Genomic DNA, 13,535 nt, shown 5'->3' with positions numbered 1-13,535 from the left:
CAGAGCAAGTAAATAAACAAAGAATGGTTTGTTAGTGCTTTGCCGCCCTCTAGTGGTCATATACCTGTATTAGATGCTTTGGGGTTTTTAAGAGATGCTTTTGGTGTTAGTTTTTAACATCTTCTTGTGGTATTTTTCTCGTGATTTGGGACATATATATAAAAAAATTAGGGTTAAAATTTTATTTCTGAGTATCTCTTTAATTAAATTGTTGGGAATGTCATTTAGCCTGAAAATCCTGGGAATCAGGAGCAGTTTAAATGAGATTGTATTAGTGACACAAGCTTCCTGCTCTGCTCCATTTTGATTTATCCACGTGAAGACAATTAGATCCATGTACATCTTCATTTTACCCATCTGAGCTCAGATCTGGCTCAAGTGTGTACGGTTTGATAGCTCCAATATTGCTCACCATTTCTGTTGCTGCGGTAATATTAGGTTGGGGTTGTGAGGGGCAGTAAGTTAGTGGGGCAGAAGGAAACCGGAAGGTCCCGTTCACAACTCAGAGGTAAATTTCTAATAAACTCCTGCTGCTCTGGGGAAACTATGTCCTAGAAAACGACACGTTTTTTAATTATGGCTATAAATGTCATAATTATATTTAAAAGACCACTGATAAAATTTTGGCAATAGATCAAAAGATGATTGGAGCGGGACTTTAACATTGCAGCATTTATGAAATTTATCGGCCCTATGCAGCTGAAGGTATTGGAAAATATACCAAATAATTATGTCTTCTATTAAGTTTATATAAAACAATACATGTAGCTATAAAATCATTTCCTAAATAAAGACAATATCAAAGAGGAGCATCACATTTGCAGCTCTGTTTTATTGTGCAAATAAAAGGAAACAAATACAGGTGGTTAAAAAGCAAAAAATATTAGCATAATATTTTCCATTTATCAGATGGTGTTGATCCAGATAGATTTGTTTTTTTTCTTATAATTAAAGTTTATGTGGCGTTAAACGTTTTGCCCAAAGTCACGAAAACAGACAAAGCTTGGATTTTAACCCCCAATCAACTTAATCTTTTTTGATAGTTGTAGTGTTTGATGAAGGTAAATAGAAAGTGGTTAGATTAGTTTTTTGTTTTGCTAAAGTAACCACGAATTATTGTATTATCAAACATAACAACATAAATTCAGAGATAAAACATTTTTTATCAGGGCTAAACTTAGAGGGCATAAAGAAAATCCCAATAAAATAAACAGACAAAGTAAAAAAAGGAAAATGATATAAAGTGTAGCACATTCAGTGATTTTTTTAATTATTATTATTGCAAAAAATAACATAAAATAAACAATAGAGATATATTTGACCTACAAAACTTTCTTAAAACTTTAATACTTGATTTTTTGGTGTGTGTTTATGAAAACATAAAATAATATGCCAAAAAACCAAAAGTTTCTGAAGAAAAGTAAAAAGATTGAACCATTTTTTTTTATTGTGTTTAATTCCAATACAAAGCAGACTGTCTCAGCATGCTCTCTTTAAATGTATGCAACATTTGATTTTTGACAGAGTAGTCTAATATTTATGTTTGTAAAATCTATGTATCTCATATTATTGAACATTTAGTAAGTCTAAGGTATCTGGCCTCTATTTCAGTAAAAGTTATTTTATGCTTTGTTTTTGTGTGATAGTTCTAGACCGAAAACTTTAACTTTTTTTTTTAAACAAAAGTTAAATTTTAAAAGCTATAAATGAGTTCCCCTTCTGTCACCCAGTGCGCATGTGCAATTGATTATGCCCAATTAAGTGACAGGTGTGCAGGCAGGAAGTCTACAAAAAAATCCAGCGGCCGTCGTTCGCTCTCAGTGTTTTGATGCATAGAGTGATTAAAAATGCATTTGAAACAGAACGCGCACCGCCTCGGAGCTCTGCTCCTCTTCGTCTGTACCTTCACCTGCTGGTGTGACTCCTTCCTATCTCCTCCGGAGACCCTGCGCCGCCTCCAGCCGGGCGCTGCAGCGGAGACCGGTGTGCACGCGCCTCCTCTTCCTCGCGGTGGCTTGGAGGAGACGGCGAACACCTCCTCAGGAGAACCGGGGCAGAAGCTCAAGCTGAAGCTGGTCTCCTCTGTGCGGAGCTCGTTCTTCAGGAACCGCTACAGAAGGAGGCACACCGAGGGAGAGTGGCTCTTCGCCGCGCAGACTCCCCCCACCCAGAACTGCAGCGCGGGCTTCGTCAGCCACGTGGTCCCCGGGAGGTTCTCCATCATGTCCGGACAGCTGGAGCAGCCCTTCCAGCAGCGGGGTTACCAGGCCGACTCTGCAGGTTCGGGGGGGTTCTCTTGAGTCAGCTTAAACCTGCTACACCACTGAGAAAGCAGGAAATGTTTTCATCTTTCAGGAAAACCTCGGGGAGGCCAGGCCAGGGTCAGAGGTCAGAGGCCCGGCAGCTCAGAGGAGAGCTGGCTGAGGCTGCAGCCGGTGGTGGAGTGTGGAGAGGAGGCCATGACCCTCACTGTCAGGAGGAGGCGGGCTGTGCAGTTATCTCTGGACCGAGGTCAGAGCATTTAGAGAAAATCATCACCACTGCTCTGTATGTTAGTTTTCTGTCTTTCAGGTGAAAAGGTGGCTTTAAGGGACAAGTTTGTACCTTTTTGTTAAAAATATAAAAAATATTTATTTGTCTCGCAAATATGGTTAACATCTTTGCATAAAAACCTGCAGGCTTGTTAAAACTAGTGAACAAAAATGCAGTTTAAAAGGGAAATTGAAAGGTTTTTGAGCTGCTTGAATAGGTAGTGCCTTTTAAAATAGATTTGAATAAAAAGTTTAAGCAGAATAATAAATGGTGAAATGCTTGAAACAAAACTCGTAAAATATTTCAAATGCGCTCATCTAAACATATTCATTAAAAGTGACATCGTGAAAATATAGAAGATGATTGAAGAAGATAATGCAATGATAGCTGTGACTGTAGGTGTAGTGAAATGGTGGTTTAAACTAAAGCTGGTCAGCCTGCAGAGACCTACACACACCTACCTGTTGCAGAGAAACTGTGTCCAAAATCTCTCACTCCTCTAAGCCAAGCCCTAAAATTTCTGGACTATCCAGTGCCGTGGATTCAAGCAATAATCTTACATCACCCATTTGTTAAATAACAGCGAGGGCTGAGTATCACCAATAATTTTCAGATTCAGTTCACCAGAGCCTTCGTCATTTTGATTTAGAATTTACACATTTAGACGTATTTGAATATAAATACAATAATAATCTAAATACATTTTGAAGATATTCATATTAATGATGCACTTCACAAAAAATGTATTAGTTAAATAATAAACCAATGGATTAACGTAGTACAGTGGTGCTTGATTTCTTAGTCCAAGAAGCTCCCACAAAAAAGTGCAGATCTTGATGTTCTGCCTCTCCTGGAGGACTTTTCAGTTTGGCCTCCAGGTGGCGCTTGCGCTATAGCATAACACTGTGTTTCGGAAGATTTTAGCAAAAAATTTGCTTTAAAGCACAAATGGTTGCTTAAAAAAAACGTTAGCATTAGCTGTCCTATGGGAAATTCCATTATACGTTATCAAGCTAGCAGTCTTTTTGGCCTTACTGCTGTTGCGCGTTAAATTCCTGGCAAAGGAAAGCCATAAAAGCTCAATCTCTACTTTTATGGATCAATTATTCAGCTTCAATGAATTCAGATCAGTTTTATCAACCCAGCCCTAGTAAAAACTATTAATGAATCTGCTTTTCTGATGAGAACTCGGATACTTTTGTAAAAAAATACATTTACATTTTTTCCAAATGAAGAATTATACAAAGCTGATGTAGTGATCGTTGATGCACGCTGGTTTTCTGACATTTCCAGGGCACTGGATTCTGGAATTGTTGATTCCAGACTCTGTTGAACCTGACAAAGTAATAAATTGTGCGTTCAATAGTAAAGATATTCAAACACATTTGTTTTCAGTCGGGGTAAATTGCAAAAAAAGTGGCTAAGGACCTAAAACAAGTCTTTTGGATGGTTAGTTTATCCGTTTGGACCAACGTTCTCTTAACTATTGTTGGAAATGTTGCATTGAACTTGTCTCATCTCGTTTTTTTTTTAAAGTGATTCCAAACTATTTTTTTTGTAAGCTTTGAGACATTTGAATAGAACTGTGAATGTTTAAGATATGAGATGCCCTGTTTTGATTAAAACACGGTTTAAAAAAAAAACTTCAAGCATGTTTATATATTTATGGTTAAAATGTCATCTTAGAACCTCTACAAGAAGAAAATGTGCTGCTTCTTTGTAACCTTTCTCACCTTTTGCGGGGGTGTTTTTTTTTCTGAGCAAACTGAAATTTTTTGTTTTTTAATCTCAGCAAACGAGTCCTCGGTGGCGTTGTTCCAGCTGCCGCCCCACTGTGGTTATGCAGTCCAGACCAACTGGAGGGACCTCAGCCTGATGGCCCAGTATGATGCCTGTCACATGCGTCTGGAGGTGGGACACGCTTCATTATTATTCTGTACAACCATCAATGAAGTAGGATTTTAGTTATAACCTTGAAAAATCAAAAACTAATTCTACCTCTTTATTTTTTTATAAATGATTTAAACCAGACATTTTAGATAATCTTATTGGTTGGTTTCTGGTTGGCTAAACATTATTAGCTTGACTAATAAAACTACATTTAAAGCTTTAACTTCAACTTGTCTTTGAATTAGATTCTCCATCAACTCATATTTTAACATGTCAGACCATGTTTCTTAATAAATAACAAGTCCTAAGTTCTTTAACCGTCTCTCTGAAGGAAGACCGTTATGTGCTGCCTTTGCTCTGGAAGGGAACTCCCATCAAAGTGTCCTGTCCGGTCTCTCAGCTTAAGCTTCTGGCTGTGGGTCCCTCCTCCCTCTGCTGTTCTCCGTATGGTATGACCATCAGAGTAGAGGAAATGCTTAACGAAGAGGAGCCAAGCATAAATGGTAAATCCGTTAATGGTTTTAAAGTCACAATGAATCAAAGTAAATGTTTACTTTTGGGTCTTTTTTCTTTCCTACAGTGAGGGGAGAGTGGACGCCTTTAGTGCTGCTGGCTGAGCAGTGCGATTACACTCTGGACAAAGAAGATGGAGAGATTGTGATTGCTGTGCCTTTCCTCACGTGTGGCATCACAATAAAGGTGAGGAAATGAGTCAACTGGTAACTAGAAAGTGAACCTTGGTGTGATTCACCTGCTGTGGGAAAGGAGATGAAAATATTTAAGAGCAAAAGCCTTAATCTGTAGATCTGCTAATTGTGCTAAAGTTGATATTGGATACCAGTAGAAAGTTTGAAGTCTTGCTTTCCTGCACTAACCAGAGAGGGCAAGAATAATTTTTTATATAAATGTATTTATTTTTTAATCATTGCCTCGATGAAAATAAAAAAAATATAAAAGTTCAGGAGGCCCGAGCAGGCTGGTTCCCCATCCCACAGTCTGTCTGGCCGCCTGCTCGCCTCCCAGGAGCCAGCATGGTGATCACAACCGCTCCAGCTCCATGCGCCCTGCGACAGACTATCCAGTGTGTACACGCCTTTGCCCAACAGTAGCCAGGACGGATTTGACGAAACGGTGAAATCAGTTCTAAGCCATAGCCAGTGCGGTTTGCTGGTGCAATGTAGCCTAAATTATAATGCAAATAAAATAACTTTTCAAGGCCTTATCAAAGTTCTTTTTTGTTTGTCATTTTATTAAACAGCAGGGTCTGGTACACATTCGTTTGGTCATTTCACACGTTGTTCAAAAAGTCTCAATTTGGAACAAAAAATACGTCACTTTTCAGTTCATTGCTGAAGAGAAACTTTTGAGAATGGACTGTCGGGGAGGGAGGGACTGCAGTTATACCCGCATGCAGAGCAGCCGAGGCGTTGGTGCGGTTTTGGTTTTTTTCTCCCTCCGTATGGGAATGACAAATATTACATTTTTATATAACTCCCTGTTTAAGACATTTGCATCAACATTAACAGCTGTAGTTGCCAGCAGTGACATGCAGAGGACTGAATGCATGGTTTGCACAACTCTTCCGCGCCATGAGTGGGAGAATGCTGGACCATCGGTCATCTTAGCCAAAATAACCAGTTCTGTCAGATCAGAAAGGCAGATACTGATGTAAGGATCTGCCTATCTGCAAGCAAGTAACTAATCGGTCGGCTTCTCATTTGTGCATGTTTTAAGAACTCTAAGAATCCCCCCAGAGGAGCTGGAGGAAGTGGCTGGGGTGGAAGTGGTCTGATTATCTTTGCTTAGACTGCTGTTCCAGGGACCTAAGTTTAGGTGTCGTCTTCGACATCTTCGGTGTTGAAAGGCTTGACTAGATAAAACCACTGATGTGCTATTGAAATCTTTTTCTTTCTGCAGGATGGGAAATACACACTTTCTCTCCAAACGGGGCAAAGGATCTACACGCTGGCCTGTCCCGTCTCCCCACCTGAAGGGCTTCTCTTCACCCATCAACCACTGGCTGATGGCCCTCCCCACTTTAGCAGGAGGGCAGCTAAACCCCTGCTGGAGTCCCTCAGGCCGATGCCATGGATTCAACCTTTCTACTTGGCTCCACCCTATTACCCCCACCCAACATTTCACTCAAATGCTCCCCCTTCTCCGCAATCTGTACCCTCTGATTTAAATCAGGAGCACTATCCTCACCAGATTTTTCCTGAAGAGGCGTACGAGCCTTTCAGGAGCAACAGACCTTTTTTGTCTGGAGATCATATGAGGGATTTGACTCAGAAGCTTCCAGATAAAAAACAAAAACCAGAAGCTCCTGTCTTTGATTCAAACAAGCCCAGTGCACCTGCTGGGGGTTTTCCTTACCAGGTTCAGGTCCAGACCTCTGATTCTCCAAGTCATGACTTCAGTCCTTATTACCATTTCTACCATCACCCCAAAATACCTCTTCCTGGCTCTCAAGACACCAGTTCTGGACTGGAGTCCTCCACTAATCCCCACGGCTTTAAATATCCTGTTGTCTCAGATGTTCAGCAGTTTTCCGACACGTCGCAACAAATTTCCCCACCTAAAGTGCCACCACATCCTGATACTGTCCCCATGAAATCTATACCTCATTCTCCATACTCCTCACATTTCCCTCACTATTTATTCAACTATCCACCTACTGCAAGAGGAGAAGCCAGGAGGCTGGGTCTGCTAAATCCTCACCTGATCACAAAAGCAAACATGTCTCACTTCCACACATACTCGGCCTATGACAAAAGCAGCATCAATGCTTACATTAAGCAGGCAGGCGCAGACCAAACGGAGGCCTTCTCCAACACCAAACCAGATCTGGATGAGAGGCGCTCTTCATCTGTCACTCCTGCAGCACAGCCTCCAGTGCCACACAGTTACCCTCCCAAAACAAAGCTTGGTGCTGCTCCGCCCCCTGAGCAGTCTTCTGCCCCCTCCCAAGGATCTGTCTCCCGTCCCGACCCTTACCAGTACTTCTACCACCCCTTTTATGGCTATCTCATTTATCCCCCTGCAGCTTTGTCTGGCACGGTCGCCCACGGATCCGCAGCAGCTCCAAAACCTTTGCAACAATCTTCATCCTTCTATAGACATCCAGCCTCTTCCTCCCCTTCCTTCCCCTTACTACTTCCTTACTATCATTACTACTTCAATCAGCCTCAAGTGCCCAAATACACCCACGAACCTCATTCCTCCGGCAGTAAAGACTCATCTGAATCTCTGTTTGCTTCAAGCGACAACTATGGTTGGATATTTTCTCCTGCATCTGACGGATTTTCCAGCGCTCCTATGGCGCCACACAACGCCTTACAAAGATATTATATGGCTCCACGTCCATTTGGACAGCACAGTGGAGGTCACACTAGAGAAAAAGAGTCTAATCTAATGAGAGGTATATGCATCTTTTGTTTGTTCTTACATGAAAGGATGTTTCTGGAAGTTCTGACCTGATCTGAACAGAATATTTTTGAAATTTACAAAAAGGTCATTTTTCTCTCTTTACTACTTGTGCTCAGAATACCTTCTCGGAACCAATCCATTTTCTCCCGCTGTCCCACTTTGTGCTTTCGGACCTGTGATGGATCCTGACTGCACGAATCCCCTGAGCTGCTGCTCACACACTTTTAAGGGTGAGCTCATTAACAGCTGGACTTATCCAGACTTCAAGTATTTTTGCGGTTTGAGATTTTTCCCTGCTTCTAAATCAACAGACGGCACTCCAGAGAAGTATTTTGTCTTTGCGCTGCCTGATTCTGTTCTGGAGCCCTCACTGCTGTCTGCTGCTGCTTCCTCTGGACACAACGCGTCCTGCTCGCTGCAGAGATTGACCTCCGATCTGGGTTTCTACATCGTGCCTCTGGACGGCTGTGGAGTGAACAAGCATGTGAGGCTCTCTGGATGTTTGGCATCTGTTGATGGGCATCAAAACTGAGGATTGAGAGCTTTCTTCAGTTTTCTTCTCACATTATCTGAGTTCTGTCATCCAGGCTGCTGCTGTTCTTTGACCATTGGTTCAGCAAGTCACCTGATGGTCTTTGGCTTTTCTGCATTAACTGCTCAGTTCCTGCCATTATGGCTGTCATCTGAAAGTAGCTTGTTTTTAGTCATCAGTGCTAGTCGACAGAAATTAGCAGTTTTTAGTGAAGCAGTTTATGTATTTCCTCACTATAGGTAGAGCGCCCCAGATTATAAGGCACACAAAGGCAAACATTTGTTCTAAAGGTTTGTAAATATTCTTGATAAAAGCAGGAAAACAGTTTAGTTTTCCTTTGATTAAAGGAATTATTAACAGTTCAGATTCCAGATTTTGAACCTAGTCATCTTTATAAAAGAAACTGCTGCTTTCTAATGTCTCGATTGAAGGACAAATTACATTCCAAACTTTATTCGCGTTAAAAAACCTGGTCAAAGTCAAGTTTAAAAAAGTGTAACACAAAGTAAAAGAAACAAGATTAAAGTGAACTCAAATGAAACACTTTAGTCACCAAAAATGGAAACATTTTTGTTAGTCATATTTCGGATTTGGACAACAAAAGAAAAACAAAAAAAACTTTAGGGTTTTCACGTTTTTGTGTTAAACTTATAAACATAATGTTGTTGTTTTTTTTTTGTCTAAAAGCTATTGGCTGTTCTGTGATTGTAGGCCTGATTGTTCCAAAATTACAGTTGGTCTAACACAAACAAAAAAATAGACCTATTTAAAAGCTAAATGACTGTTTAGAAAGAATGTCATTTTATCTGGTTGTTGTGAGGTTGCATAGAACTGCATTTTAATAAACTGGAGGGAAAAGCAACTTCCTGGGCAAATTTGAAACTAATTTAGTAAAAAAAATATTACTAAGAACTATCTCAACTTTTAGGACAAACAGCTGCAACTTCAAATTTTTTGTGCCTCAATTATTACAAAAGATCCATGTGAGATGGTGGAGGGACTGTTGATCAATACAGACTACAGACTGCGGTCCTTCAGTACGCACATTCTGGTTTTCATCTGAAGCTTTAACCCTTGGATTTGTGTATTTGGGTTTTGTCAGATGCTCGGTCATACGGTGGTTCATCTTCTGGACGTCCACGGCACGGACTCGTCCAAAGAGGGCAGGGCTGCAGAGAAATCTCCTGTGAGGTGAGTTCATTGGCGTGATCAGATTTCTGCTTTTTCCTTACAATAAGTCTATTATAGTTTAACTTGCTGACTTGAATAAAATGCTGTGAATGTGTTTTCTTAGAGGGAAATAAACTGATTAGTATTTTAATAATTGATATCTTCAAATGTCATTTGTAAATGTCTGTAGTTCTGCCAGCCATGTTTACTTTACAACAACTAGTAAACAGGGACTAATACTGTTTTAGACTAATCATCAAGCTTCGATTGAGATGTGGAGCTCTTAATCCCTTTAACTCTTGATTTAAAATGCTTTTTTTGTCTTGGTTGGATCTGTAGATGTTTTACTTATTTTCCAACATAATACCAGCTGCTCTAAAAGATCTGACTTTAGAGACCACTGTGGTTCTGACTGAAGAGTTGTTTTATTCATTAAGGCAAAGAACTTGGGCTGTTCTGCAGCAAATTTTTCTCAAACACAAATGTCTGCAGGATGACGGTGGGCTGTAGCTCCTCCCCTTTTACTGCAGGTGAAGTGAGGTTCCACCTGATGGACGAGCCTCCTGTTCAGAACCCCCCAGCTCCTGTCACTGTGCTGCTGAGACTTGCAAAAGGTTAAATGTTGCATCTTTTCTGACTTTCAAAAAGTGTGAGAACGTATAACTGTTAAATAAGTGAAATTTTTTTTTTTTTTTTTTTTTTTTTTTTTTTTATTCTTAAGGAAGCAAAAATGAAATGTTTGTATCCCTGTAGATGAATCCTTCACCAGCTTCCACCCTGAAGCCCGCCTCCCTCTGAGTCTGGTGCTGAGTCAGCCGGTTTACGCAGAGCTGAGCCTGCTGGACCCGTCAAAGCCCGGCATGCTGCTGCTGGTTCACTCCTGTTTGGCTTACACCCTGGCTCCATATCTCAGCTGGATGCTCTTATATGACGGGTAGGCTCATCCGTAAAAGTTTTTACTTTTTGACTTGTGGTTCTTTTGTTTGTTCAATAAGTAATGCAGTTTCCCTTTCATGTCCTCTGAATTTTTTATCTTAAGTACAATTTATTTTCTTGTTAGAATGTGTTTCGTTTTCCAAATTTACATAATTATTAGATCCCTATCAGTGTGCAATTTTTTTTTTTCCCCTGAAGGTTTGAATTTAGTTTAAACAAAAGTGAAAATGTCTGTCTGCCAAGTCTATAAAGTGTGCAGTGAGGGTTTTTACAGCCTTAAAACATCTACATAATTGTAACAGACTTGACTTTATGGATTTTACCCATCGGGTTATTTTTAGAAGGTAACTCCACCAATAAACAAAGGATCAAAGTTAGATTTTTCATTAACTTTCAAGCAAATCTTCTTTCCGATGTCTTACAAAGTTTACAAACTGACAAGTTTAATACCGGATGCTACAGTTAGCATATCAACTATGAACCAAACTAAACAAGTTTGGCTTCTTTCAAAGCACTGCCATTAGTCTGCAAAGCAGACATGTTCCAGACACGAGTGGATTATTAAGACTAATTTAATGAACCCTTTGCAGATGCTAGTGTTGCATGAAGTGTTCTGTTTGCTAATCTCCATATACAGTGTCACCTTTCGCAGTCGTGGAGATATTTTTCATTGAACCGCAGCGCATTCGTGTGTCCTGATTGGCTGTTGATCTTGTCAATCTCTTCCATGCCGTGTCTCCAGCACACTCTGAATGCCAGAGTTAAATCAATCCTTGATCGCAATCAGGTCTTTTTTCTACGAAGGTTTGAAGTTTGAGTGCTTAAAGAAGAGGGAAAAGTTTGAAAATGTTCATGTCTGTCTGAGAAAAGTGTATAAAGTGTGTAGTGAGGAGGTTTACAGCCTAATACTTCCACTTTGCAGATTTGACCTTTTGCCGGTTATTTGTGGAAGGTAACCCCTGATAAGAGTGAACAGTGTAAACTGAGAAACAGTCAGAAAATGCTGAAGGTTAGCTTGAACTATGGGAGCGGTGGTCCCATTAACACAAACCTACCTAAATGAATGGTTGAGCTAAAGTATGGATGTTTTCCTTGTAAATGTGTTTTTGTGGAGTCGATTTTCAGTTGTCAATGGGATTGCTGTTGTCATCCAGTTGTCCCAAACAGGGAATTTCGCAGCTGCTTCCTTCCCCAGACTCCCGCCACATTAAGAGGATGAAAATCACAGTCTTCCCTTCTGTGGCCATTGGAAGCTCTTCCCACTCCGCTCAGAGGAGGCTGGCTTTGTTGGAGGACCCGGAGGTGCTTCTCATTTTACTGTGATTGTGTTCGGTTTCACGTCCTTGTCCGGTCGTTTCAGTGTTTCTATCCCCCTCCTCAGGTTTACTTCTTATGCACTACAGAGGTGTGTTCAGCTGCTTCAGGTGACTGCAGTGTGAGCTGCAAAACAGGTAAGATCAGAGAGGAGATCTCAATGTTTTTGCAGAATCAGATCGAGATTTTAGATCCATACCAACATTTTTCCTCCAAAGGGGGGAGTTTGAGAACCGCTGCTTATATTTTAACCTTTTTTATTATTTTCTTTACCTTATTTTGTAAATTGTTTTTGCCTTTTGTTACAATGCCTTGGAACTATACATTCGTTATTTAAAATGTTTTTAATAATTCTGAAAAAATATAGGGAATGGCAGAGCTCAAAACTCTAAGATGGCTGTTAAAATAGTACAATAAAATAAATTGTTTTCAAATCAAGTATTTTCATGGATGTTTTTGAAGAAACAAATGTGAAAGTAAATGACTATCACAAAGCAGCGAAATGTCTGGTTTATCTTAAGAAGAGGAGAGAGGATTAAATCAGCTGAACATCATTAAAATGAGATCTGTTGGCATAACATAAAGCTGACAAATTGAATTTGGTAAAAACGTCTTGATCTTTTCAGAGTTCAAAGGTTTTTCCCAGATTACCTGAATACTGTTTAGGAGAGCTGACATTTCAGGAAACTTGACATTTGTATTTGTATTGGAGCTGTATGCATCTGAGATGAATGCTAAACTTGGTGAAACAAGTGAAAACTGATTTGTACCTAACAGTTTAGTAAAAAGTAGTTGAATTGTGGGAATTGTGGGCTGCAAAATTGGCCTTTTCTGTAAAATTAACTGGGCTATAGATTAAATAAAATGAACATTGTATTGAAAAATGTATCTTAACGTTTTATGAAAACTTCACAAGATGCGTCTTGTATATTTGCATTTTTATTTTGGAAAGTCAGAACAGAAACGAGGTTAAATGCTAAAAGCTCCTGTTGGCACACCGGTAATGAAATCTGTTTCAACCAAGCTGACCTCAAAGAACCTCGAAGATCAAATGTGAAAATGTGGTTGAAACTTCTGAATCACAGCTTGTTCTTCTCTGCTTGCAGGTCCCAACAGTGATCGGTGAATAAAGACACTTTTACGCAAATGCATCCTGTTTTTAGTTTCTGCAAGTGTCAAAACCAGAGCAGAACAAATAAACAAAACAAACAAATGGAAATAAACTTGAACCAACAAGTTTGTATTAAAGACTGAATAAAAACATGTTATGTTCAGACAGCCTTTTGACCCACTGGTACTAAAAGTTATTTTTAAATGTTTTCTTCTTTGAATTTACAATTTAGAGAATGAAATGTCTGATTTTCAGTGAAGACTCCAAGCATCAGGGTGAGTGTGGAAAAAATCAATGGTCTGTGTTCTTAAATTATTTTTTTCTCAGACATGGTTTGTTTTTGTCAAGCATACCTTACAACCTTCCGCCTTCATCAGTCGTCATCAGGTAGTGGTGATGTGACGTCTTTAAAAACGGATTGTGACTGAGGCGGAGTTTAACAAGTGACTCCGCACCTTGATGTCCGTTTTTTGCTGGAGGATGTTGCTCCAGGTATGGGAGCAACATCCTCCAGCATCACCACCTGATGACGACTCTGAAGGTGGAAGGTTTTCCGCTCAAACATGTAAGGTATGCTTGACAAAAACAAACCGTGTCTGAGAAAAAATAATTTAAGAACAGTTT

General features: G+C 39.9%; 1 protein-coding gene across 4 annotated transcripts; it reads left to right on the top strand.

Moving 5' to 3' along the window:
• The first annotated feature begins 1,734 nt into the window (after positions 1-1,734).
• Positions 1,735-13,078, top strand: LOC101158280 (uncharacterized). 4 transcript variants are annotated; one of them, XR_002290731.3, is made up of 14 exons: positions 1,735-2,280; positions 2,356-2,511; positions 4,325-4,443; positions 4,754-4,925; positions 5,003-5,121; positions 6,340-7,840; positions 7,965-8,078; positions 8,160-8,332; positions 9,483-9,571; positions 10,043-10,164; positions 10,304-10,484; positions 11,654-11,788; positions 11,868-11,937; positions 12,907-13,078. XR_002290731.3 is itself a non-coding variant. In XM_004071810.5 (14 exons), exons 1-14 carry the CDS (start codon positions 1,848-1,850, stop codon positions 12,924-12,926), a joined length of 3,417 nt encoding a protein of 1,138 aa, XP_004071858.4. In that variant the 5' UTR covers positions 1,737-1,847; the 3' UTR covers positions 12,927-13,078. The 4 variants fall into 4 exon arrangements, 1 of the variants encoding a protein (XP_004071858.4); XR_002290732.3 differs by having other exon boundaries at positions 1,737-2,280; positions 11,682-11,788; XM_004071810.5 differs by having other exon boundaries at positions 1,737-2,280; positions 11,641-11,788.
• Positions 13,079-13,535: the final 457 nt, after the last annotated feature.

This window comes from Oryzias latipes, chromosome 8, assembly GCF_053564925.1.
Source record: "Oryzias latipes strain Hd-rR chromosome 8, Olatipes_Hd-rR_3.1".
Lineage (NCBI taxonomy): Eukaryota > Metazoa > Chordata > Actinopteri > Beloniformes > Adrianichthyidae > Oryzias > Oryzias latipes.
Note: the sequence above shows the minus strand (reverse complement) of the source record. Positions and strands in the feature narration are given on the sequence as shown.